Genomic DNA, 23,030 nt, shown 5'->3' on the forward strand with positions numbered 1-23,030 from the left:
TCTGAATGTTTTACCTGTGTCCAGTTCTCATTTTCTCTCTGTATGTTATAAAAAGTGCACTCCAGCTCATTCATTCATCCTTTTTTACTTTTTCTCCTTGAAAATGTCAATTCTGAAAGCTGATTTGAATTATAATAGCAATGTATCACTGTCTGTCACTGAAAAGAGAAAGAATTTTTTCAGTTCAAACAAATAAAATCCCTTAGGTGACATATTTTCTCATAAGAAAATTTACTGCCAACCAACAGTGAAAGAATAATCACAGTAATGGGTGATTCTATGAAGATCAGTGATTTATTAAAGAACAGCCTATCTTAGAGAATCTTTGTTAGCTCTCAAACTAACCTCATCATTAACTGATATTAATTATGTCTAGTGTTGTAGCGTCTACTTCCATCACCATCTTAAAGAAAGACATCTCCCTTTAAAGTCACAAAGAACAACTAATGGGTAGCTTCCTAAGAGACAATTTTCAATACAGAATGATAGTTCCCTAAATGTTAAGCACAAAACTGAAAAAAATCACAAAGCAAAGCAATTTAAAATAAAGAATATTATTTCAGAATAATAAAAGGAACTATTCAGGCAGTAGAACAACTTTCTAAAAACAGAATCGATAGAACAACCTGGAAAACATCATTTTAAGCCACCAAATTCAATACATTCAGGAAATAGTATAGTAGTTTTTTGCCTGAGGAACAAGGATTGGTAACCAATGCAGTGTTTTCAGTTATCTGTCTGAGGATTGGTTTTATTTACTATTTGAATTATGCCTTAGAGCACCAACAGCTCACATATTAGCTTTGGCAGGAACACAGCTATTCTCATTCTTAGAATTACTGCCTACAAAAACAAATCCAATGTGTCAACTTTAAATGATCTCCTTGACTCTTAGCTGTTGCTTGGCCAGCCCGTCTCTTTCATTAGATGGTAAGGGCCTTAAGGGCAGAAACCCTGTCTTACTAATTTTTGTTTCCCAGTTTCTAGCACAGAGGGAGGAATGAAATTTACACATAATTAGGGGTGGAGCCTACCCCAACAGTCAATCCCCTTTTGAGTATATATTATTTAAAGCTGCCTTAGTCATTATTCCTATCTTTTTGGCATTTTAAACACTTAAAAAAAATAATTTGGCCAAAAATATCTCTTACTTTGTATTTCCAATTAGCTCATGATAGATTTGCAACATTATATAAATAGTATTGTTAGTTACTATGTGGCTGTCATTTTCCTTTCACTTACTGTTAATATCTCAAAATCACTAAATAATGTACTGGATTCTAAAGTGTTAATTTAAATACTATAAATTATAAGCATTAATTTGTACCAAACATTATGGGTGACTGAAAGCAAGTTATTTCAAGCATTCATAATTAGAATCCACCAACAGATGATAGTTTTCAGAGTCTCCATATAATCTCAACATCCATCCATAGAAATGCTTCCACTGCCTGCTAATGTGTTCATCTGCACCTCACTCAGGCTTTGCTGCTCAGCCTCCATCATGAGTAACTGCAAACAAGAGAACTCAAACAATTCAGCAGCATCTGGGGTCCAGGGTCTGTGGAGGAGTGAGTGGTCAGATCCCCCACAGCCTTGTTAACCATGACCAGGAGTCCGGACTTCAATCTGAAAGTGAAAGGGAGTGGCTGAACGATTTAAATTTGAAAAGTAATTTAAGCTGCATTTAAAAAGTATAATCAGAATACCTACTTATTAATTCACAGTGAAAAACTTCCCTAAAGAGCAGATCAGAAGCTGAAGTCCTCCTGGAAGCAAATGCTCTGCCTTCAGGTCGATGCAGGGGATTCCGGGGTCTGAAGAGGAAAGGGTTTGTGAGGCTCAGGCAGCAGGCCAAGGCAACCTCATTCTTTACACGGTAGGGATCCCCTTACCACCTGCCCAACACCTTTCCCCTGGGTGTGGCTGATAATATTGAGCAATGATTCTGGCAACAGAGGAGGATGGAGAGGGAATGGGTGAGCATGAGAGTGGGAGGACCCACGGTTGATAATGAGGACCTGAGTGCAAAGGATTAGGCAGTTTTAAGATATTTGTAAGAGGCAGAATTAGGTGGACTTAGGGACCAACTAGATGTGGAAAGTGGTGGGGAAGCCACACAGGGAAGTAAGGGAGTGAAGACACCTATGTGTGGGAAAATGACTAGATTTAGGACCTGGCTTCTACTACATCTTACGATCATCTCTTGGCACTACAGAGCACAGATCCTTTACCTCTGCCAGAGAAACCACATGCACTTCCCAAAGATGCCTTCCTCTCTGGTCTCAGTCCATTTGTATACATCACTCCAAATTACAAGACCCTTCTCCTTCCCCTGTTCTATCTGAAAAACTCCAGCTCACCAATTCTGTCCAGCCTGCCTTCTCTGGCCATTCTCCTGATTTCCTTCCTGCTCAAAAGTTATGGGTTGAATTGTGTGCCCCAGAAAGATATATTGAAGTCTTAACCCTTGTTACCTGTGAATGTGACTTTATAAATACCCATAAATAGTTGCATATTTAATCAAGTTCAGATGTGATGATTAGGGTAGATCCTAATCCAATATGACTGGTGTCCTTACAAGAAGAAAATGCCATATGAAGACAGAAACACATAGGAAGAACACCATATATCATTGGAGGCAGCTGCAAGCTAAAGAATACCAAAGACCTGGTGGCCTGCCATAGAGGTCAGAAAGAGGAAGGAAGAATTCTACCCAGAGTCTCAGAGGGAGCATGGCCCTGCTGACACCTTGATTTTAGACTTCTAGCCCAAGAACTGTGAGAGAATACATCTCTGTTGTTTTAATACATTTCTGTTGGTGATACTTTATTACAGAGGCCACAGAAAACTGACACACCAACCATTCCCCTGTGTTCATGTTTTCACGCTTAGAAATCATACTGTATGTGCATTTAAGGCATTTTCTAGTCTGGTAATTCTTTTTTTTTAATATTTTGTTTATTTTTAGAGAGAAAGGAGGACAGGGAGAGAAACATCTATGTGTGAGAGAAATATTGATTGGCTGCCTCTTGCATGCCTCCAGCTGGGGACCTGGCCCACAACCCAGGCACGTGCCCTGACTGGGAACCAATCCATCAAGCTTTCAGTTTGCAGGCTGGTGCTGGATCCACTGAGCCACAGGAGCAAAGCCTTGTCTGGTAACTCTTTGTTTTATATTTCTTCATTTCTATGAGCTTATCTTTAAGGACAAGAATTGTGTCTTCCACGATTGTATGCACAATACATCATTGTGCATACAGCATACTCTTTGGCACAGTGATGCTTAATAACTATTTCTCAAATGAGAAAAAATAAGCCAAAGTTCTTGATGAAATGTGGAGATTGGCAGGAGTGTAATTATGAGATGGCAGGGACTGAAAGGGGCTGATAGGGTTGCACAGTAGCTCACATGTGCCTCAAGAAGAAGTTTTATCTTGGTGAGTGTGAGTCAGTGTGGGGGGTCTCCACCCACAGGGCCCTGCTGGCTGCCACAAATGAGAACAAGTCCACCAAGACATGATCTGCTTGGGGAGGAAAGGTGGCCAATCTCTCAAAGAAGAAGGGCCAGGAACCTTTTCCTCAATGGGCTTTTATTGGGTTCAATTTGCACAGGAATACAGGTAAAGCTCATCAATCACTGTCAGCCAGTAAGGATCAAACAATAGGTAACACACAAAGAACTATGAGGGCTTATTCTGAGTCAGGGTCTGTTAGCTAAGGGGCTATAAAACTTTGGGAAACAAACTCATTTCCTGCTTGGATCCTTCTCAGAAAACTGAGAGCATTCTTAGCAAAGCAGGTTTCACAGGATTTTGTGTATTCTTTCTTAGGTCTGATCACCCCAGGGAGCCAGTTGTTCCAGCTCAGGTCTGCACCTCCCTCTGTCATGGTTTCAGGCTTAAGTCAGGCAGGGGAAGTATGGCAGCCAGGAGATTAGGAGACTTCTTGCAGACAGAATGAGGACTCAGGCTATGTCAAAGCTGAGGGGTGAGAGTCCATCATCCCCTTGTGCTGTAGCCCCTCAAGTCCTTCCCTGGGGGCCCTTCATGACTGTGCATGTCTTAGGTCATCCCTCCCTTGAGGAATCTTACCCATCATTGGCTAACTGATCATGCACTGGGGGCCAAGCAGGGTAAAATAAAAGGGGGCAGAGGTTGAGTCCATACAAAGAAGAGAAGCTTTGTCTCCTTAGTGGCTTATGGTCCCAAGGTCTCTTACTCAGCCTTAGTCATGGGGAGGTACAGCTTCTGAAACCAGACAGGGCAGTTCCCAACAGGTCAGGATAGGGGGAGTGGTGATGAAGGAAGCAGCTTTGAGAATCAAGAAGAAAGCCCACCTCCTCCCATTCCTGTGCTCCATGGCACAGGGATGAACTGCCAGCTGTGTGGGAGAGAAAAACCAGAATTCTGTTAGGGTGAAGAGCACAGGCAACATTCTGGAAAGTCCTCTGGGGTCTCAGACGGGCTAATACTCAGCAGGCCTATACCAGCACAATGATAAGCAGCCACTCGTCAGAGCCTGTAGAGTGTTCCCCGTCCATCGAGCACCCTGAGGTTCCCCCCAGTGAGCCCAGAAAGGGGCGGCATTTGGTATGTCAGAGGGCTGTGAATTATATGAACCTGTACCTTTTTGCTGGCCTTTTTCCTTTCTGCTTTGTTGAAATCAGCCCACATCATTTGGGTTATGAAATATTCTGATTATGCCTAGAGTAAAAGTGGTTTGTTAGTAAGGAATGGATGCTGGAGTGCCCAGCAGACAGGGCTGAGGAGAAAAACACTGAGATGCCTGAAGATGACACTGGAGAAAGAGGCTGGATATCCGGGGAGGCTGACAATAACAGGAATGGGAGCCCCGGTACGTGAAACTGGCGTTGGGGTGTGGAAGGGCTTGTCCACCAGGCCATTGGAACTCTCTGAAAACTAGCTGAGGTAGGAAAGAAGCTCCACTAACTTAACTGGCTCCTGAAAGCAGCTCTCCCTGGAGGAAAGGGCTTGGCCGGGGCCCAGACCCTGGGAAGATTAAAAATAAAGTTCAATGCTTATACAGGGGAAACAAACCACATCTGTGCTAAATTCTGCTCGGAGTTATTTTAGTATTGACTTAATTTTATTTTATTCTAATCCTTCAAGAAATATAATATCACATTTAATATGTATGCTAACTTGATCAGAAGATTTTCTTCATGACCACTTTCTATAAATTTTCTTTATTTCTATGTCCCTCTATGAAAGGAGAGGAAACATGAAACAAAAGCAGTTAAGTTTTTTAAAGACGTTCTCTTTGACTTTGAAAGAGTATGAGGGATTATATCCCTTATTCATTGTTTCCTATTTGAAGGGATCTAGTAAAATCAAAGTGAGTTTCAGCTTTGGTCAAACATAAAGCTCCACAGTCCTGGACTGAGTCATTCCTAGGACAGACTCGGACATGTTTCTGGACTCTAATCTGAAATGTGGCAAATGCAATTGCCTTTGGCAAGCAGAGCTGTGCAGTGTACTTTAAAATGTCAGAATATTAGGGGTAGGACAGACCTTCATAAAATTAAGATAAAATTAATATAGACTAAGGCCTATCTTGAACAGAGTTGAGTTTCCAAGTAGGTAACTATTAATGGCAGGCAATTCGAAAGAACATTCCACCCCTTATTGGTGTGGTTCAGTGGACTGAGTGCTGGCCTGTTAACTAAAAGGTCACCGTTTTGATTCCTAGTCAGGGTACATGCTGGGGTTTCGGGCCAGGTTCCCAGTTGGGGCTATGCAACAGGTAACCTTTCTCTCTTGCATATTGATTTTTTTCTTCCTTCTCCTCTCTCTGGATATAAATAAATAAAATGTAAAAGTATTTTAAAAAGGAAAGAACACTCTAGTTATTAACTTACAACTCAACATCATTGAGGCCACTGTTAAAAAAATTCTAGAGACAAAGCTAGTTTTCATTTTGGCTTCATTTTTAATTCAATTCCGTTTATGATGCTGCCTAGAAAACCCCATAGTTAGAAACAGTGAGAAGCAAATTTCTTTGTGCTCTCGAGTGTTCTTGATAGGAGATATATTTAAAAATAACTGGAATCCTTCGGCATTTTCTACTTTGTGTTTCACAGATAAAAATGTTTGCACATTCCACTGACCCACTTGGCCCCGGCTGCTCGTTCCCAAGCACGAGCGTCTCTCCACAGTCTCCTTACCTTGCTCTCTCCCGACTTTCAGTCCATGGAGAAAAAAACAACTGGATACCAATTGCTCTTATGAGCGCTTTGTGGTTCCTCCTAAGGAATTCTAAACCTCCCACACCTGCCTTCACCATAGGAGAACACTGAGGGTCTGAAATCCTATCCAGAGCATAGGCACACTTAAGAATTCTGAACACCTTACTGACACAAATAGGAAGATATTCTTCATGAAAACAGCAACATTGCTCTCAGAGAGCACAGAACCACAACTCAGAGAGACCCATATTAAAACTAGATGTATGTGTTGTGTGTATGTGTGTGTGTGTGTGTGTGTGTGTGTCTAGTAACACAGAATTGTTTTTCAGTAAGTGCTTTGAACTTAAAATGAAAAGAAAGAAAATACCTGCTGTAGCTCAATTTATGAAACCAAGGAATAGTTAGGACCAAGAAAAGGGCCTGGCACAGAGCAAACCTTCAATAAAAGATTTTTGACTGACTATTGACATAACCTCCTTTTTTAATGCCTAAGGACACCATTATTTGGGGATGAAATTTTAGAACTGCTTATTCTTTTATTCACTGATTCAATGAGTACTTATCAAGGGCTTCTCATAGACAGGCACCGCATTCATTAAGTTATGCTATTGGGAAGAATTGTGCCTGCTCCCAAAGAGGCCACAGTGGGAGACAGATACTTAGGGAATTATGACACTATGAGATAGAGGAATGCAAACTGTTCTTTAGGGTCTCAGGGGAGCCGAAGACTAACTCTGCCTTAGTGAAATAAGGAAGGAGGCAACCTTTGATGTGGGGTAACTCCAGGGCAAGAATAAGTGGTGGCATTTTATACAGATTAGTAAAGGCATGGAAAAAAAGAACACGGTGTACTCCAGCACTTTACAAGGGTAGTTTGACTGGTAGGAAGAACACAGGGAGAAAGAAAATGGGTGTGAAAAGACAGGGAGCCTAGAAAAACGAATGATGCCAGTTTGTGAAGACCCAAGGAGTTTGGACTTTATGCTATGCCATGAGCAGTCACTGAAGAGTGAGTTCCTGGAGCAAAAGACAAAAGGAGAGAAGGGTCTAATTGTTTGCACTGTGCCTAACACCTTATCTGGCAAAGTGGAACTGAATTTCAAATTAAAATTCATTACATAACCATTTTTTTTGTAGTATGAGAGAAGTATGAAGATGAATAGACAGTAAAGAAAATGGAAATTGGCCCCTTGACCAATAATAATAATATTACATATTTGAGAAATTTCAAACTAAAACAAATATAAGGTTCATAAACACAATGTTAAAGCAAGTCTTCCTATTGTAAACAGTGACTACATGGGCTTTAACAGCACACATATTCTGAATTAAAAGTCTGTACTCCTTATTCCATTATGAGTTCACAGAATAATAAAATGCATTACAATCTGGCAAAATTAGCACAATAAAATTACAATAAAGAGCACTGCTCATTTCTCACAAAATTTACAAACCAGATCAGTCAACACTTACAGAAAATTTACAGTCACACACGAAAAAAGAAGAAAAACAGTGATTTCTGGCAATCACAAGAGAAACTTGTAGTTTAGCCAAGAAAATAACAAACATTTCCTATTTATCATTCCAAGGCCCTTCACACTATGTACCTTGCATTCTTTTTTTCTTCCAATTTTTGTCAGATAGGCTTTGGAAAAAAAATAACTACTTCTCTAGCTTCCCTTGATTTAACTAGTTTTTAGATGGTGGGAAACACTTAGGAGCTCATGAAATCTTTGTGTACCCTAGAAGTGTGCAATGTCCTCAGAAAAGAATTTGGTAACTTGAAGGCTTTTGTGGTGAGGCCCAGGAGTCCTGGTAGATGTCTCTGAAGAAAAGAGACAGAGCACAACAGTGGCAAATCAAAGCCATTTTGTAAACAAAAAATGATTCACCTTTGTCCTTGGCTTTCTCTTTCTCTCTTTTTAATACGTTCTGTATTTTGTTCGAATAATCTGGCCCCACCCAGACTGATGTGGTTCAGTGTGGATTGAGTGTCTGCTTGAAAACTGAAAGGTCGCTGGTTCTATTCCCTGCGGAGCACATGCCTGGGTTGCAGGTCAGGTTCCCAGTTGGGGGCATATGAGAAGCAACAATTTGATGTTTCTCTCCCTCTCTTTCTCCCTCCCCTCCCCTCAAAATAAATGAAATATTTTTTAAAAAAAGAAAAATGCTAGTTAAAAATAATAAATAAATAAATAAATAAATAATCTGGCCCCTTTTACTGTGAATTTCTGTCTTGTCCTACTAAATCTGTGATTTTTCTTGTCCCATAGAGGGATTATCTGATAAAGAAAAGAGTAGAACCCTGTGCTATTATTTTTAGCAAGGAAAGAGATGTCACTGACTCAGAGGTCATTAAGTCACAACCTTTGGGTATTTTTCCAGAGGTGGGGGGTAGACAAATCTCTGTTTAGTGAACCCTGATTGATGACTTAGGCAGGTGGAATGGAGCCAGCCACAGAAGCTATTTTCAGCTTCGGAGTTGTGTTATTGGTGAGAAACCAAGTAATGTTGACCTCAGTATCCTATGCTGATGAGCAGGGAGTCAACTGGCTCAGGCACATCAGGGAGTATGTTAAAAGTGCCTTCTCTCCTCCTCCCTATAAATAGCATTGAATCAGACAACTGATGAAATCTTTAAGAAGAAAGCAGAAATAATACTCAGATGTGTTTAAATATACATGATTTGCCTTGAGCTCAACAGCTACCTCCAAAAACTGAAAGCAGAGTGGAAGATTTCATGCACAATTCATCTCTTGGACATACAAGAAATGTAACACAAATATAGCAAAATTTAGGGCTTGGTCCAGATGACTTCCAACAAGAGCAGATCTCGGCAGAGGCATAGAAGGCAAATTCTGTTTACAGGCATTTGGCAATAGCTTCTTTGGGCCACACTAAGAGAGAAGTGGTTCAATGACTATAATATAAAGAAAAGCTGTACCAAAACTCACAATCTTGCAGTCAAACTAATATTTTATTAGTTTTTTAAACATTAAGAAAGTCCTCTTCATCTGTGTTCACTTTGAGTGGGGTTGGGAGTAGAAGAAATAATACAAGAAGCAAAAGTTTGACTTTTAAATAAGGGAAACGTTTTTCAAGGTTGTTCAGAAAGCTCTTCCTCACCTCTTGTTCAGTGTTTTTTGTTAACTATAATAAAACACGTTGTATCATACTCTGGCAGCCCTTTTTCATAAGAGGGTCTCAAAGCAAGTCAGTGCTTAATTAAGGACCCAGTCACAGTTAGGTTCAGGGAGGTGACAGCTGGGCCAAAGCAGGAACAAAGCAGATCAGCCCAATAATTTAGAACATGAAGGGAAGTTTTATGTACTCCCTTGAAAACATGATTACCACCGCTCACCACAGCTCCTGCTGAGAGAGCAGGAGAAGCAAGTGTTGGAACCTGCAGTAAAAAAGTAAAAAGGATTCAGGAAGGGAGGTGATCATCCACTTCACCCTCAATGAGAACCCTGTCTCTGCTTAAGGGGCTGTGCAGGACTGTCAGAATTGTCAGATCAACTAAACAATGGGAAACTTGTGGCTAGGGACAGGGGTGAGGCCAAGAGAGGGAGGTACCATGGAGTAGTTGTGAAGGCATCTAACTGGCACTTGTTGCTTTTCTGTCCTGCCTGCTCACTTTCCCTCCATTATCACCAGTCAGCACTCATTCCATTCCTTTCCATGCCAGGAATTCAGCTACAGGCTGGGGCCAGGCAATTAAAACAGAATCACTTTCAAGAACCCTGAAATCGTTCTTGAGAAAAAGCGCGCTAGGGACAAGGAACTGAACGTTGCTCCTGAATGTTAAGAAAGATAAGATTTGGAGCCCAGAGATAGGAGACTTGAGTGAGATCACTGCCATCAGGGTAAGGTAGAGATAGCTCTTCACCCATCCACATTATCTCCTCTCACCCCCTACACCAGTGGCCAGATATTGCTGGGAACCAGATGTCAGTTCAGTTGAAGGAAGAACTTTCCTAGTTAGAGCTGTCCAAAGATAAAAATGAAATACGTTGTGCAGTGGTGAGCTCTGGGCCACTGCAGTTATTGGAGAAGGGACCGGATAGCTATCTGATGGGATTCACAAGGCCCCTTTCAGACCTAATAGTTTGTGAATTTACAGAGGGCTGGTCTGCTAAAGGGCCAGTTCTGGGTGGACTAGTCTGCTCTGCTCTGGCCTGTCATAAGGATGTTGAAGAGGACAGCTCAGGAACAAGTTGTAGGGCAAAAGCCTGATAATGAAGTAGTTGGGGACTGGGGGTAGGAGTAGAGGTGATGGGATTTATAGAGCTGCCAAAACAAAATACCACAAACCAGGTGGCTTTAAACAATGGAAATGCAATGTCTTATAGCCCCAAATCGAGATTTCGGCAGAGTTGTTTCCTTCTGAGAGTCCTAGAGGAGAATCTGTTGCATGCCTCTCTCAGCCTTGGGTAGCCCAGATGTTCTTTGGCTTGTAGACACATCACTCAAATCCTCTGTCATCACATGGAGTCCTCCTCATCTGTCTCCACATGACCACCTTCTTATAGGGATACTAATAATACTGGATTAGGGGCCCACCCTACTGCAGTATGACTTAATATTAATTTAACTAATTTGATCTCCAACTACCATATTTCCAAATAAGGTTACATTCTGAGGTGTTGGCAGTTAGGACTTCAACATAGCTTAATTTTAGGCGGACACAATTCAACACATAACAGGAAGCAACTTGCTAAATCACTGAGACCTCCTCTTTTCCCATCTGTACAACTCTAGGACTGACACTTCATGGAGAGAGTCTGGGTGGCTACAGTGGACACCACTCCCTCTGCTGGCCCTCCCTTGACTTTAGATACAGCATAGTTCTGAGCTTGTTCCCAGGGCTTCAAAATTCTGCCTTTCCCTATACTCCACAGAACCACTTCCACTCATGACAGACATCCACAGCACTCCCAACCCAGACACCCACATATATATCCTAATACCCTAGAGCCTTAAGCTCTTCCCTTCTCTATATCAAAGTCCTTCCTGAAATCTTTTATTTACACCCAGGCACAGAAAAACTTGAAAAGTGTGGTTGAGGATTTTGTTTTTTGTTTTTCTTCTTTGAGATTCTCACGAAGACCTCCAGAGCTCCCAAGGCTCTGGCTTATTTCACTCAGTGTTGCACACATGGTTACCTTAAGTGAATTTCCCAGATTTAGGGGGAAAGACATTATAAACCACAACTCTAGAAATTTCTGCCAGTAATTCCTTCCATGGTGTTACCAGCACAGAAGGAGACTGTGGTAAAATGCAGAAACATCAGACTAGAAGACACAAATCTGAAGTTCTATGAACACACACCATGGGAGAGTGGTGTGACAATAGTGGTCAGGTCATTTCCCCTCTGTGTCCTTCAATTTCTCCAAAATTTATTTCTGAAAATAAATTAGACAATTTCAATGCTGATATTGTGCTTTCACAAAAGTCAATATTCTATGATTTCACAATAGGTCTCTAAGGGTCATTTCAATGCTGATATTCCACAATTTAGTAATAGAGTTAAATTTTTCATGTGGGTTAAATGGAAGAAAAAAGGAGACATATAACTGTGAAAGTCAGCTCGTATCTTTGAGGAATGATGTCACCTTTTGAGACCCAGTTATCCCCTCTATAAAACACAGAAATACCAATATGGACTTCATAAGGTGGTGGGGATGAGGAGGGTGTTCGGAGCGATTTACAACCCTGCGCTGAGGGAAGCCAGGAACCCCTCTCTCGGAATGTTCTATAAAACGGTCCTGAGCCCCCAGCACCAATGGTACCGTCAAGCCCGCAGAGAGGGCCGGGAGGGGCGGGGTGAGAACGTTGGCTTTGTTCTGCCCCGCCCCCCGCCCTAGATATCGCGAGAGGGCCGGACCCGTTCGTTGGCTTCAGCGTCGGCGTCGCTCCGGCGCTTGGGCAATAGGCTGGCTTCTCTCCGCCGGCTGCGGTTAAAGTGCTGGTGGCTGAGGGCGGGCGTAGAGCGGCCAGCCGCGCGGCGTCGGCTGGACGCCAAAGCGTCGGGGTCATTGTGTCGTGAGAGCGACCCCGCTAATCGTCTCTGCTACTGCAGGTGAGGGCGCTTTAGCCCCGAGCGGGCTTGGCGGCTGCCTGGCGAGTCTCGGCTCGCGCCTAGACCTTTCCTTCCTGGACCCGACGCCAAGCAGCGACCCTGAGCCGACCGCCGGAGGGGCGGGCAATGGCGGCCTCGACGGCCTCGCACCGGCCCATAAAGGGAATCCTAAAGAATAAGAGCTCTACGACTTCCTCTGTGGTGGCCTCGGCCGAACAGCAGCCTGGCAGGAGTGTCGACGAAGAACTGAGGTGAGTCTCGAGGGGTGGCCGCTCGTGGCCCTGGTCAGCCTGGGAAGCCCCTCCCCGCGGCTACCGACCTGGACCCCGGATCCTGAGCGCGGGCGTGCGGGGAGGCTGCGTGGATGCGGCTCCGGTGCCACCCGGGTCCCCCTCCTCTGGCCATCCTGAGGGGCGGAGTGTTTCTAAAGAAGGCGGCAGCTATGACGCGTTCATCTCTCTCTTTATTTTAAGTATATACGCATATATAATATTTTAAAACCACACATCATAACCTTTGTATTTTTGGATATTGGAAACATTAAGAATCAAATTGAAGTCCAAAAGCTTCACTTGTTAAGCATTTTTTTATTTCTTAACTTTGTGTCCGAGGGATCTAAAATTATTCAATAATTAAAGTATTTTCTTGGCTAGGGAACCCTTGGCTTGGGAACTCGTTTCAAAAAAATAGACAGTTTCATTTTTCTAATTGTCCTTCCACAGTCATTCCTTTTTAAGTTAACATTATCAAAAGCATCATGCTGCACTCACACTCTCGTGTCCTGGGTTGTCATTATTTCTACACCTAAGAGGAACCAAAATTTCCGGAGTCTTTTTTATCTGTATTTAATGGAAGACTACTTATTGTTAATTATATTTTCATCTGCAGCCAGAGTTTGAGTGCTTTCTAGTCTTTGTTCTTTTCGGAAGACGTATCTAATCTCAGGCAGTTAAGAAAGTAGCAATTGAAAATAATCCAGTGATAATTTAGTTACTCCTACATACTCACAGGTACACATGTAAAAAGACATTGACCCCATAGTACTATGTGTAATAAATACAGGAGGCAACCCAAGGTCCATTAGTAAGACTGGTGAAATATTAAATATGGTACATCTGTATAATGAAACAACATACCAGCCTTTTAAAAAGAGTGAGATTAAATAGATGCTTATGTACAGAGAAAGATATGTAAGGAGGAATGCTCAATGAAAAAAAATAGCACTGATCACCTCGTGGAATAGCAGTGCTATGGGACTTGGTATAAGCTACTAAAAATATAAGGACTCTACATTTTGAAAATAAGACTTAAGAAAGCTTACTGAAATCTGTAGTCATAAATGTAAAATGAGGATGTTCAGGAAACCCTAGAATACTGGAACTAGGGCACACCTGTTTGAAGAGCCATTTTAGGTCTATAAAAGGAGCTACTAAGGGATAGTAAATTTATGTGGATTTGTGTTACCTTGAAGAAAACATAAGTAGGATCACAGCTTAGAATCATGACTTTTGGGGTTGGAAAGGACTAGTTTGTCTAGCAACTCCTCCACCCCTACTCTTTTGAATGCTTGACTCTTACATTCTCTAACACAATTTTCTAACCTCTACATGGGATAAGCCACTTCAAATGGGGATGGAGTGGTGGTCCATAGTTGTAGGTCATGGGATTCTCTCCAGAACATAGTGTTGTATAACAGGAAGACGGAGATAGTTTAAAAAATCAAAACAAACTGTTGAAGGCTTTTATGGAGCTTCAGGGTATCTTGGCAGCAGGAGTACAGTTCTCACTAGCATTATGTTTTTAGCAATTCTCCAGTGTGAACTTTTATTTTTGTATGGCTACCAAGTAGCTTATAGTTTTCTTCTATCTTTCTCTGCTTTCTTAACTTCCTTTTATTCCCAACATTGATCTGGCATAACACCTGGCCTCACTCTACATATGGCTTGGCCTCTCTATAATTGGGGTTTACCTCCAGATCTTTCTGCCTTGAAAGCCACTGTGTTAGGCTGACTCACCTATATAGGGCTGCTCCTTCTGTAGGAGCTGCTAGCAAGGCAGGTGTCACTACAATAGGACCTTTTACAAGGTGGATGACTTTGATTGATTTGTCTAGTTAGAGGGTTATAGTCCTGTATTTTATTTTATTTTATTTTTTATTGATTTTAGAGTGAGATAGAGAAAAGGAGAGAAACATCAATTTGTTCTTCCACTTATTCATGCATTCACCAGTTGTTTCTTGTACATATTCTGACCAGGGATCAAACCTGCAACCTTGGTATATATCAGATCAATGCTCTAACCAACTGCGCTATGCAGACAAGGCTAGTTCTGTTTTTAAAGGGAGCTACCACTTCCTAATTCATTGAGGTTCATGATGTTTGGCTCTAAGTAATAAAAGGGGATGGGCTTTTTCCATGATCAGTTATATGTGACTGCAAAGCAGAAAGCTAATTCTGTTGGTAATACAGAGACCCTTGAACAACATGGGCTTAAACTGCACAGCTCCTCTTGTATATGGGTGTTTTCTCCTGTTATTTTCTTAATAATGCTTTTTTTCCTCTAGCTTACTTTAAGAATACAGTATGTAATAATATAAAATATACTAAATAAGTTAATTGACTATTTTGTTATAGATAAGGCTTCTGGTCACAGTAAGCTATTAGTAGTTAAATTTTGGGGGAGTCAGCACCCCAACTTCAGTGTTGTTCAAGGATTAACTGTACAATAGGCATTATTATGTATTTATGTCACGGCTCATACAAACAATATTAGCAATTTTATAAGCCTCTTTGAGCACAAACAATAAAAGTATAGTTGAACACATTTGAAACAAACTTTTTGTAATGTATAATTTTAATTTAAATACAACCACTATTTCTCCTTTTATATAAAAGAACTGAAAATAAGTAACTTTCAATTAAATTGCACTTAAAATTCATAAAATAGTGTAATGTAGAGGTCTAACTTTAAATGTTGAAACAGTATAAGGCAAAAAAAAATCTCATGTTAATATGAAAATGACCAGGGCTGTCAATGAGTTCTGATTATTTTTGGTAGTTATGTTCTAGAAAGTCACCACAAACACTGAATTAGTGAATACTGAATCATCGCTTCATGAAGAAATAGCAAAAATTAGGTTTCTATATGCCACTGGTCCCATTTTCATCAACCAGTCAGCATATAACTTTTTAAAAATACTCTTTCTGTTTGACATTGACTTCCAGGTAAACACAGCTCACCTCCTCACACAATTAGATCAAAATTACCTTTAAAATATAGAACAGCTATTATTCAGAAATGTCAGAAATCAAGTTGAATGGAAGTCTGACAACTGTGGAATTAAAGAAACCACATTCATCCAGACTGGTAGGAGGATAGGAGGCACAGAACAGGCTATTCCACACCCAACATGTGGTGGATAAAAATTCAATAGGGATATGTTGGAAGCAAGGAGTCCCAGCCCCACACCAGGGTACTAGTGCAAGGAAGATAAGTGTCCATAACTTTTGGCTATAAAAACCAGCAGGGATTGAGTAGGTGGAAGAAACTACTGGATTCCCAGGAAGTTCCTCTTAAAAGCCCTGCACCAGCGTAGATGGTGTCCCCTACGAGCTGTCCCCTAGCTCTTGCCCTGATGCCAGATCACTTCCTCTGATCTCCAGCACCAGCGTAGCAGCTTGAAAGGCACCAGTGGGAGGAACTGAAGTGTCTGGCATCAGGGCAAGAGCTAGGGGACAGCTTTCTCCCAGACATAAAGGCAGATAGGGTCTATTGTTCCTTTTCTGAACCATCCCCCCACAGAGCTGGCAGGCAGATACCATATCTGGGATTCCATCAACCTGACTTGCACTCTTTGCCTCACCCTGGTGTTTGCCTGAGGCTCAGCTCTACCCAACTTAGGAGCCCACCCAAACTGTTAACATGGTTTTTCCATGTGAGTGGCTGGTCTTGTCTCATTCTACACATCTTCCTAAATCCTCTCAAACAAGCAACAACCAGCCTCAATGAGCCCCCAGCCCTTATACCACTTGTTAAGTTGCCCCAAGTCTGGCACTAGCAGTCTAGGTTCACAGCTTGGCTCCGCTGGGAACCTCCAACTCAATACAAATAGCAGCCACCTGCAAATTACTTTGTAGCTCATGCTGGGAGACCCTGGGCAGAATACAGGTGGGGGCTGACTTTGGCTTGCCTCACCCAGAAATCCCAGAAGCTTTGTACCTGGTAGATAGCTACAAACCACATCAGACACTGACATCCTGCCCCTGCACATCTGATCCTCCATGGAGGGTTGAGGTTGGTGGTCAGTGGTCACAACCAGTCCCCTGCAGCTGACTGGCATGGGTAAGTCTGTCTGATTAACCCACCAACAGCAAGCAAGGCCCAACTATAAGAGGAGGTAGTACTCACCCACATGGAGTGCGCACCGCAAGGACCAATTTTGGGTGGTAGGGGAAGCTGTGCTACTGGACCCTACAGAACATCTACTACCATAGGCCATACTAGCAAGACAGAAAGTCATAGTAGCTCTACCTAATACCTAGAAACAAATAGGGAGGCTACCAAAATGAAGACACAAAGAATCATGGCCCAAATGAAAGAATAGATCAAAACTCCAGAAAAAGAACTAAACAAAATGGAGATAAGCAACCTTTCAGATACAAAGTTCAAGACACTTACCAAGGACAGCATAGAAAAGGTCCAGTCAGAAACAAAGGGTACACTTCTTTTCCATGCTGTTAGCACTCTTGCAAACATGGTGAACATTCCTAAAGAATGTTCCTAAAGAACATACCGGACTTTCTCTAAGTGTGGCAAGCATCAACCCTACAAAATAACACAGTACAAGAAGGGCAAGGATTCTCCATATGTGCAGGGAAAGTAGCATTATGACAGAAGCAGAGTAGTTATGGTGGGCTAACTATGCTGGTTTCCCCCAAAAAAGGTTAAAACTACAAAGAAGATTGTGCTGAGGCTTGAATGTGTTGCACCCAACTGCAGATCTAAGAGAATGCTGGGTATTAAGAGATGCAAGCATTTTGAACTGGGAAGAAATGAAAAGAGAAAGGTCCAATCGAACCAGTGCTAAGCTTCATTTTTTGTTTTATTTTGTGACAATAAAATCTTGAAGATATGTTCACCCCCAAAAAAGAAAATAAAAAAAAGGATGCACTAATTGAAATAAAAAACAATTTACAGGGATACAACAGTAGGGAGGATGAAGCTGAGAATCAAATCAATGATTTGGAATATAAGGAAACAAAAAAATAACCAATCATAGAACAAGAAGAAAAAATCCAAAAAACAAGGAAAGTGTAAGCAGCCCAGGGACAATGTCAATTGTTCCAATGTTTTCATCATAGGGGTGCCAGAAGGAGAAGAGAAAGAGGAAGAAATTGAAAATCTGTTTGAAAAAACAATGAAGGAAAACCTCCCTAGTGTGGTGAAGGAAATAGACATGCAAGTCCAGGAAGCACAGAGAGTCCAAAACTATGGATGCAAAGAGGCCCACTCCAAGACACATCATAATTAAAATGCCAAATTTAAAAATAGAGACTTAAAAGCATCAAGAGTAAAGCAGTTAGTTACCTACAGGGGAGTTCCCATAAGACTGTAGGGTGATTTCTCAAAAGAAAATTTGCAAGGTAGAAGGGATTGGTAAGAAATATTCTAAGCGATGAAAAGCAGGGACATACACCCAAAATGATGCTACTTAGCAAAGATATCATTTTGAATTGAAGTGCAGATAAAGAGCTTTCCTGACAGGAAAATACTAAAGGAGTTCATCATCACCTTGTTATATGTTCACATTATTATATGAAATGTTAAAGGGACTTATTTAATAAAAAGAAGATCAAAACTATGAACAATAAAATGGTGAAAAATACATATCCATCAACAGTTGAATCTAAAAAAAACCTAACCAAATAACAGAGGTAGAAGCATGAATATGGAGCTTTTTGATGGTTAACAGATGAGAAGGGTTCTGGGGATATGTGAAGACTAAAGGGATTAAGATGTACAGATAGGTAGTTATAGAATAGCTACAGGGATATAAAGTACAGGAAATGGAGTAGCCAGAGAACTTGTACACATGACCCATGGACATGAACAAAGTTGTTGGGATTGGGAGTAGGGGTACTAGGTGGAGGGAGGCAACAAAGAGGAAAATTGGGACAATTGTAGTAGCATAATCAGTGAAATATAATTTTTAAAAAGACATCAAACACATGGCCAACAGCACTATCACTCATGCCCTAATGAAGTTTATCCAACTCACGTATTATCCTCATAAAGTACATCACAGCCTTCTTGCATTTGGGAACACTAAACAGCACCTGAATACTACACTTGGGAACAATTTTAAATAATAAGTTCACCCCCAAAAAACAAGTAACATGGTACTAAATATACTTCAAAAAAAGCATCTCCTTGTTTAACCTCAACTGTGCATGCGCATTGAGCAACTTAAATTTTTCTTTGCTCTGTGCACATCCTTGAGAGACTGAGAAAGTGATTACAGATAAATTTCAGCAAGTATCCTTATTTGCAAATGCAGAAAATGCAAATAACCATACTTTTTATTGGTACTTTTATCATGTAAAATGCAGTGGTAATTACTTCCCCCCACACACACACAATTCTAGGCTCCCCCTGCCATCTGTTGTAAGAGAATATTATTTAACAAGAGACATCACCAAGGGTTTTTTTTTTTATAAATCTCCCAAGGATATGCTTATTGATTTGAGAGAAAAAGAAACAGTGATGTAAGAGAGTAATATCAATAGGTTGCCTCCCCCACGTGCCCTGACCCTGGATTGAACCTGCAACCTTTTGGTGTACTAGACAACGCTTTAGCCAACTGAGCCACCTGGGCAGGGTCCAAAGGATTTTTTTTAAGGCCAGAGTTGAATTGTCTTAACATTGATTGTGCTCCTTTTTAGTAGGAATATGTTCAAATGTTTATTTATAGTATAGGTACATATATTATTATTAGATAATATCTCAAATCTAAATATACACTTACAAGTGAGGTTTTTATAATGCCATATATTTCAGATGGTCTTTAGAATTTTTTAATACAGTTCTCCTCAAAGCATCTTTTTATGTCTCTGCGTTATTTATTGATTAAGTTAAGTAAGTAATTTAGAGAGGAAGGAAGGAAGAAAGGGAGAGAAACATTATGTGTGAAGGAAACATCAATTGGTTTCCTCTTGCATGCCCCTAACTTGAGGCCTGGCCCACAACCCAGGTATGTTCCCTGACTGGGAATCAAACCTGCAGCCTTTTGGTTTGCAGTATGATGTCCAGTCCATTGAGCCACACTAGTCAGGTTCTGCTGTTACTTTTCTGTTGTTCTCTTTATACTTTGCATTTGTACTGTTATCTTTAGTGACTAGTTTCTTCATGTACTGTTTGCCAGGTACCATTAAAAATGGATAGAATCTGCAGATCCACATAACTAGGCATAGATAAATTTCACTGTATTGCCACACACTGTTCAGATAATTAGAACTGTACCTCCTATAAGTGTGAATTCCCATTCTACCAAAATACTTTGAATACAGTGCATAACTAGTAAAGATCAAATGCAGCGATTTTTCAACTAGTATGCCAGAATTTAAAAACATTCAATACCTGATTAGTCAGGGGCACTTGACCCCTTTTCCTTTAGATTGTCAAATAAAAAAATGAGAACAGCCAACACAGTAATAGCCATCCAGTGTAAATGAATTATACTTACTTTTTGATGATCCACAAAATATATCATTTTGGTGTGCTGCAGAATTTTGATAATTAGTTTGTGCCATAAGATGAAAAATATTGGGAATCACTGATTTTAAGGTAACAGATTTAGTAAGTATGTACATTTTATCAAAAACAACTGATAAAGTTGACTCTAAGCTATACCATGCTTTTATGTACCACCAAGAAAGAAAAAAAATACTACCAATTATTAGATGACATCTATTTAAGATATATACTGATTTCAGAGATATTAAAATAAGACTTGAATTATTGAAAATATGATATTAAATGTTACTAAAGCTGTTTTATGAGAAGTGTATAGGCTAGTAATTAATCAGGGACCAGACTGCCTCAGTGTGGATCCTGTCTGCTACTTATAAATTCTGTGACTGCCAGTGAGTTATTCATTATGTTCATGCCTAGTTTAATTATTAAATGAGTTTTTAAAAAAGCAAAATATTTAATCCAGTATCTCAACCTCAAATGTTAGTGTTATTCCAGCAAATAAATATAAAAATTATTTTTTTACACATCTCAGTGGTTGTTTTACACAAAATGCTTTGATATCACTGTGTTCAATTCAAATTCTATAGAAGTCTTGGGTAATGTAGGCAAATTCTGCCTGAAAAAAATTGCACTTGAATTAATTTCCTTTAGTATTTAAATTTTATATAAGCACACTGTAACTTTGTCTTATTCTGCCTCTAAAAGGATATGTCATACAGTCAAAGGCTCATTGAGTAAAATTTTCTAAAGGTGACTTTTTGTTTACGAATTACTTTCATTGCTAAGTCTTACTTTTAATAGTTCAGGAATGGTGTCAGGTGTCAAAGTCGAATAGTTTGTCAACCTACCTAAATTGCATCTTTGTTAAAAGAAAGAACCATTTCTTAAAATGTGCAATTAAAGTTTAACAGCTCAAAGCAAAATCGTGCTTTCCACTCCAAGAACAGCTAAAGTTATCAAAATGAACAAGTGACAAGAAACAAGGAAGTATGAGTAGGTCTTTGAGGTGGCATCATATGAGCTATCATAATGGAAGTAAGAAATGGTGACTTTTTCTGGACCAGATGTAGGCGGCAGGAAAACCACTCATCCAAGATGAAGAAACTAAAACTAACAGGTACTTTTACTGTCACAGGTGATCTGCAGTGTAAGTGGTGGAGTCCCTCCCCCCCTTTTTTTTTTTGGTAAGGGGAGATAATAACCCAAAAGTCATAGGAACAGTTCCTGATACTTTTGAAATTAAACTCAAGTTCATTCCTTGGGTTTTGTTACTCCACAAATAATATTAATTCTGCCAGAACTTTGGAGATGCTAATTTTCATATTCAGTATTCTCTGTCATTTTTTCTATTTCATTACTTTCCACCTAAGAAGTCCCAGCATCCTTTGGAGCCCATTGTTTTATGCCTTTATTTAAATTCATGTTTTTGCAAGATTCCGTTACCATCTTTGGAACTGAGTAATTCTAAGGATTTCTTTTTCTCTTAGTATTGTGTCAAAGAATAGTGAAGCTTTAAATATATAAAACCTTAACTCTGTTTATTGTGGAATGTAAATTAAATAGCAAACTGGGAAAAATTGGTGTTATATGTGATGTGGTCTATACCTTATGTATACCTTTGGGTTGTATATAATATGGATTAAACCTCTTACAAGTTTATAAGAGGTTTCCAATAGATAGGCAAAGGATTTAAACATAGCTTATACAAAATAAAATAAGCATTTTTCATATTATTTATTAAGTAATAAGCAAAGAAACACAAAACAACTTTTAAATAGTGATTTATACTTTAGTATTAGTACACACACAAATACCCAATCCTGGCAAAGTTTTAGTAATTATTGGGAGCATTATACAGAGTCTTCTTTTTAAAAAGCTATATGGCAACATGGAGTAAACCGTAAAGGTCTTAATGAAATTTAATCCAGATATGTCTGTCCTGGCAAACTATCCTAAAAACTATCATCGTGAGAAACATCAATCAGTTGCCTCTCGTATGAGCCCCCAATGGGGACTGCACCTGCAACCCAGGCATGTGCCCTGACTAGGAATCGAACTTAACCACCTTTCAGTTTGTGGGCCAATGCTCCAACCAACTGAGCCACACTGGCCAGGACCAACCTTTGTTTGTTAATAAAACAAAAGGTAGGTAATCTTGAAAGGAAGTTGTAGCCAAAAATACTTTAGTGTACAGGGAAATATCAAGAAAGGAAGTTTTGACACATGCCACAACATAGGTGAACTTTGAAGACATTAAGTGAAATAAGCCTGTCACAAAAGGACAGATTATGAATCCACTTATATGAGGTACCTGGAATGGTCTAATTCATGGAGATAGGAAATGGAATGGTGATTGCCAGGGGCTGGGGTGCAGGTGAAGGTAAAAAGTTAGTGTTCCATGGGTACAGAGTTTCGTTTGGGGAAGGTGAAAAAGTTATGGAGATGGATGGTGGTAATGTTTGCACAACAGTATGAATGTAATTAATGCCACAGAACTATATGCTTAAAAATGGTTAAAACAGTGAATTTTAACTTAAGTATATTTTACCACAATAAAAATATGAAGGAAAAAAGTGCTTATTCTGCATTGAGGACACTTGGGCCCTTTAGGGGTAGAAAGGCAGAGAACATAAAGTCAGGCTCACCTGCCAAGAGTGGACACATGTAATTTTTAAGATGACTCTAAGGATAGAGAAGTGAATATAATATTAAAATTTAAGTATGGCATTCTTCAAGAACATTTCAGGATCGGGATATTAGTAGATTTGGGAAAGTTGGAATTAACTACATTTAAACCTCAACAGTGTGGACCAAATGCAGAAGATAGGATTTGAATCTGTATAACATCTACATTGACTATTTTTAAAGTAGTAGTATTTTCAAATATGTAACCAAGTGATAAACTGTATGTGTGACAACATATTGTTGGCTGGCAGAGAAGTCTTTGATGTCCTTTTTAATGGGTAGATAAGAGTTTGCAATCAGACA

The 23,030-nt window shown here is 40.1% G+C and overlaps 1 protein-coding gene, 1 long non-coding RNA gene and 1 pseudogene across 2 annotated transcripts in view; 2 read left to right on the forward strand and 1 right to left on the reverse strand.

Annotated features, from left to right (window-relative positions):
* Positions 1 to 588: 588 nt before the first annotated feature.
* On the reverse strand, positions 589 to 12,696 carry LOC128628513 (uncharacterized). The gene is made up of 3 exons (XR_008392922.1): positions 12,610 to 12,696; positions 1,714 to 1,817; positions 589 to 1,629 (listed from the first exon to the last, which is right to left on the reverse strand). It is a non-coding gene; the product is annotated as an uncharacterized LOC128628513 (long non-coding RNA).
* The window catches only part of PPP1R2 (protein phosphatase 1 regulatory inhibitor subunit 2), a 44,333-nt gene continuing 33,410 nt past the window's right edge, over positions 12,108 to 23,030 (forward strand). The window contains exon 1 of the mRNA XM_037137162.2: positions 12,108 to 12,541. Within this exon, the coding sequence (XP_036993057.2) occupies positions 12,417 to 12,541 (125 nt within the window). The 5' untranslated portion in view covers positions 12,108 to 12,416. The remainder of the gene's footprint in view (positions 12,542 to 23,030) is intronic.
* Positions 16,862 to 17,413, forward strand: LOC119043247 (60S ribosomal protein L36a-like; annotated as a pseudogene).

This window comes from Artibeus jamaicensis, unplaced genomic scaffold (genome assembly GCF_021234435.1).
Source record: "Artibeus jamaicensis isolate MK-2021 breed Jamaican fruit bat unplaced genomic scaffold, CSHL_Jam_final contig_793, whole genome shotgun sequence".
Lineage (NCBI taxonomy): Eukaryota > Metazoa > Chordata > Mammalia > Chiroptera > Phyllostomidae > Artibeus > Artibeus jamaicensis.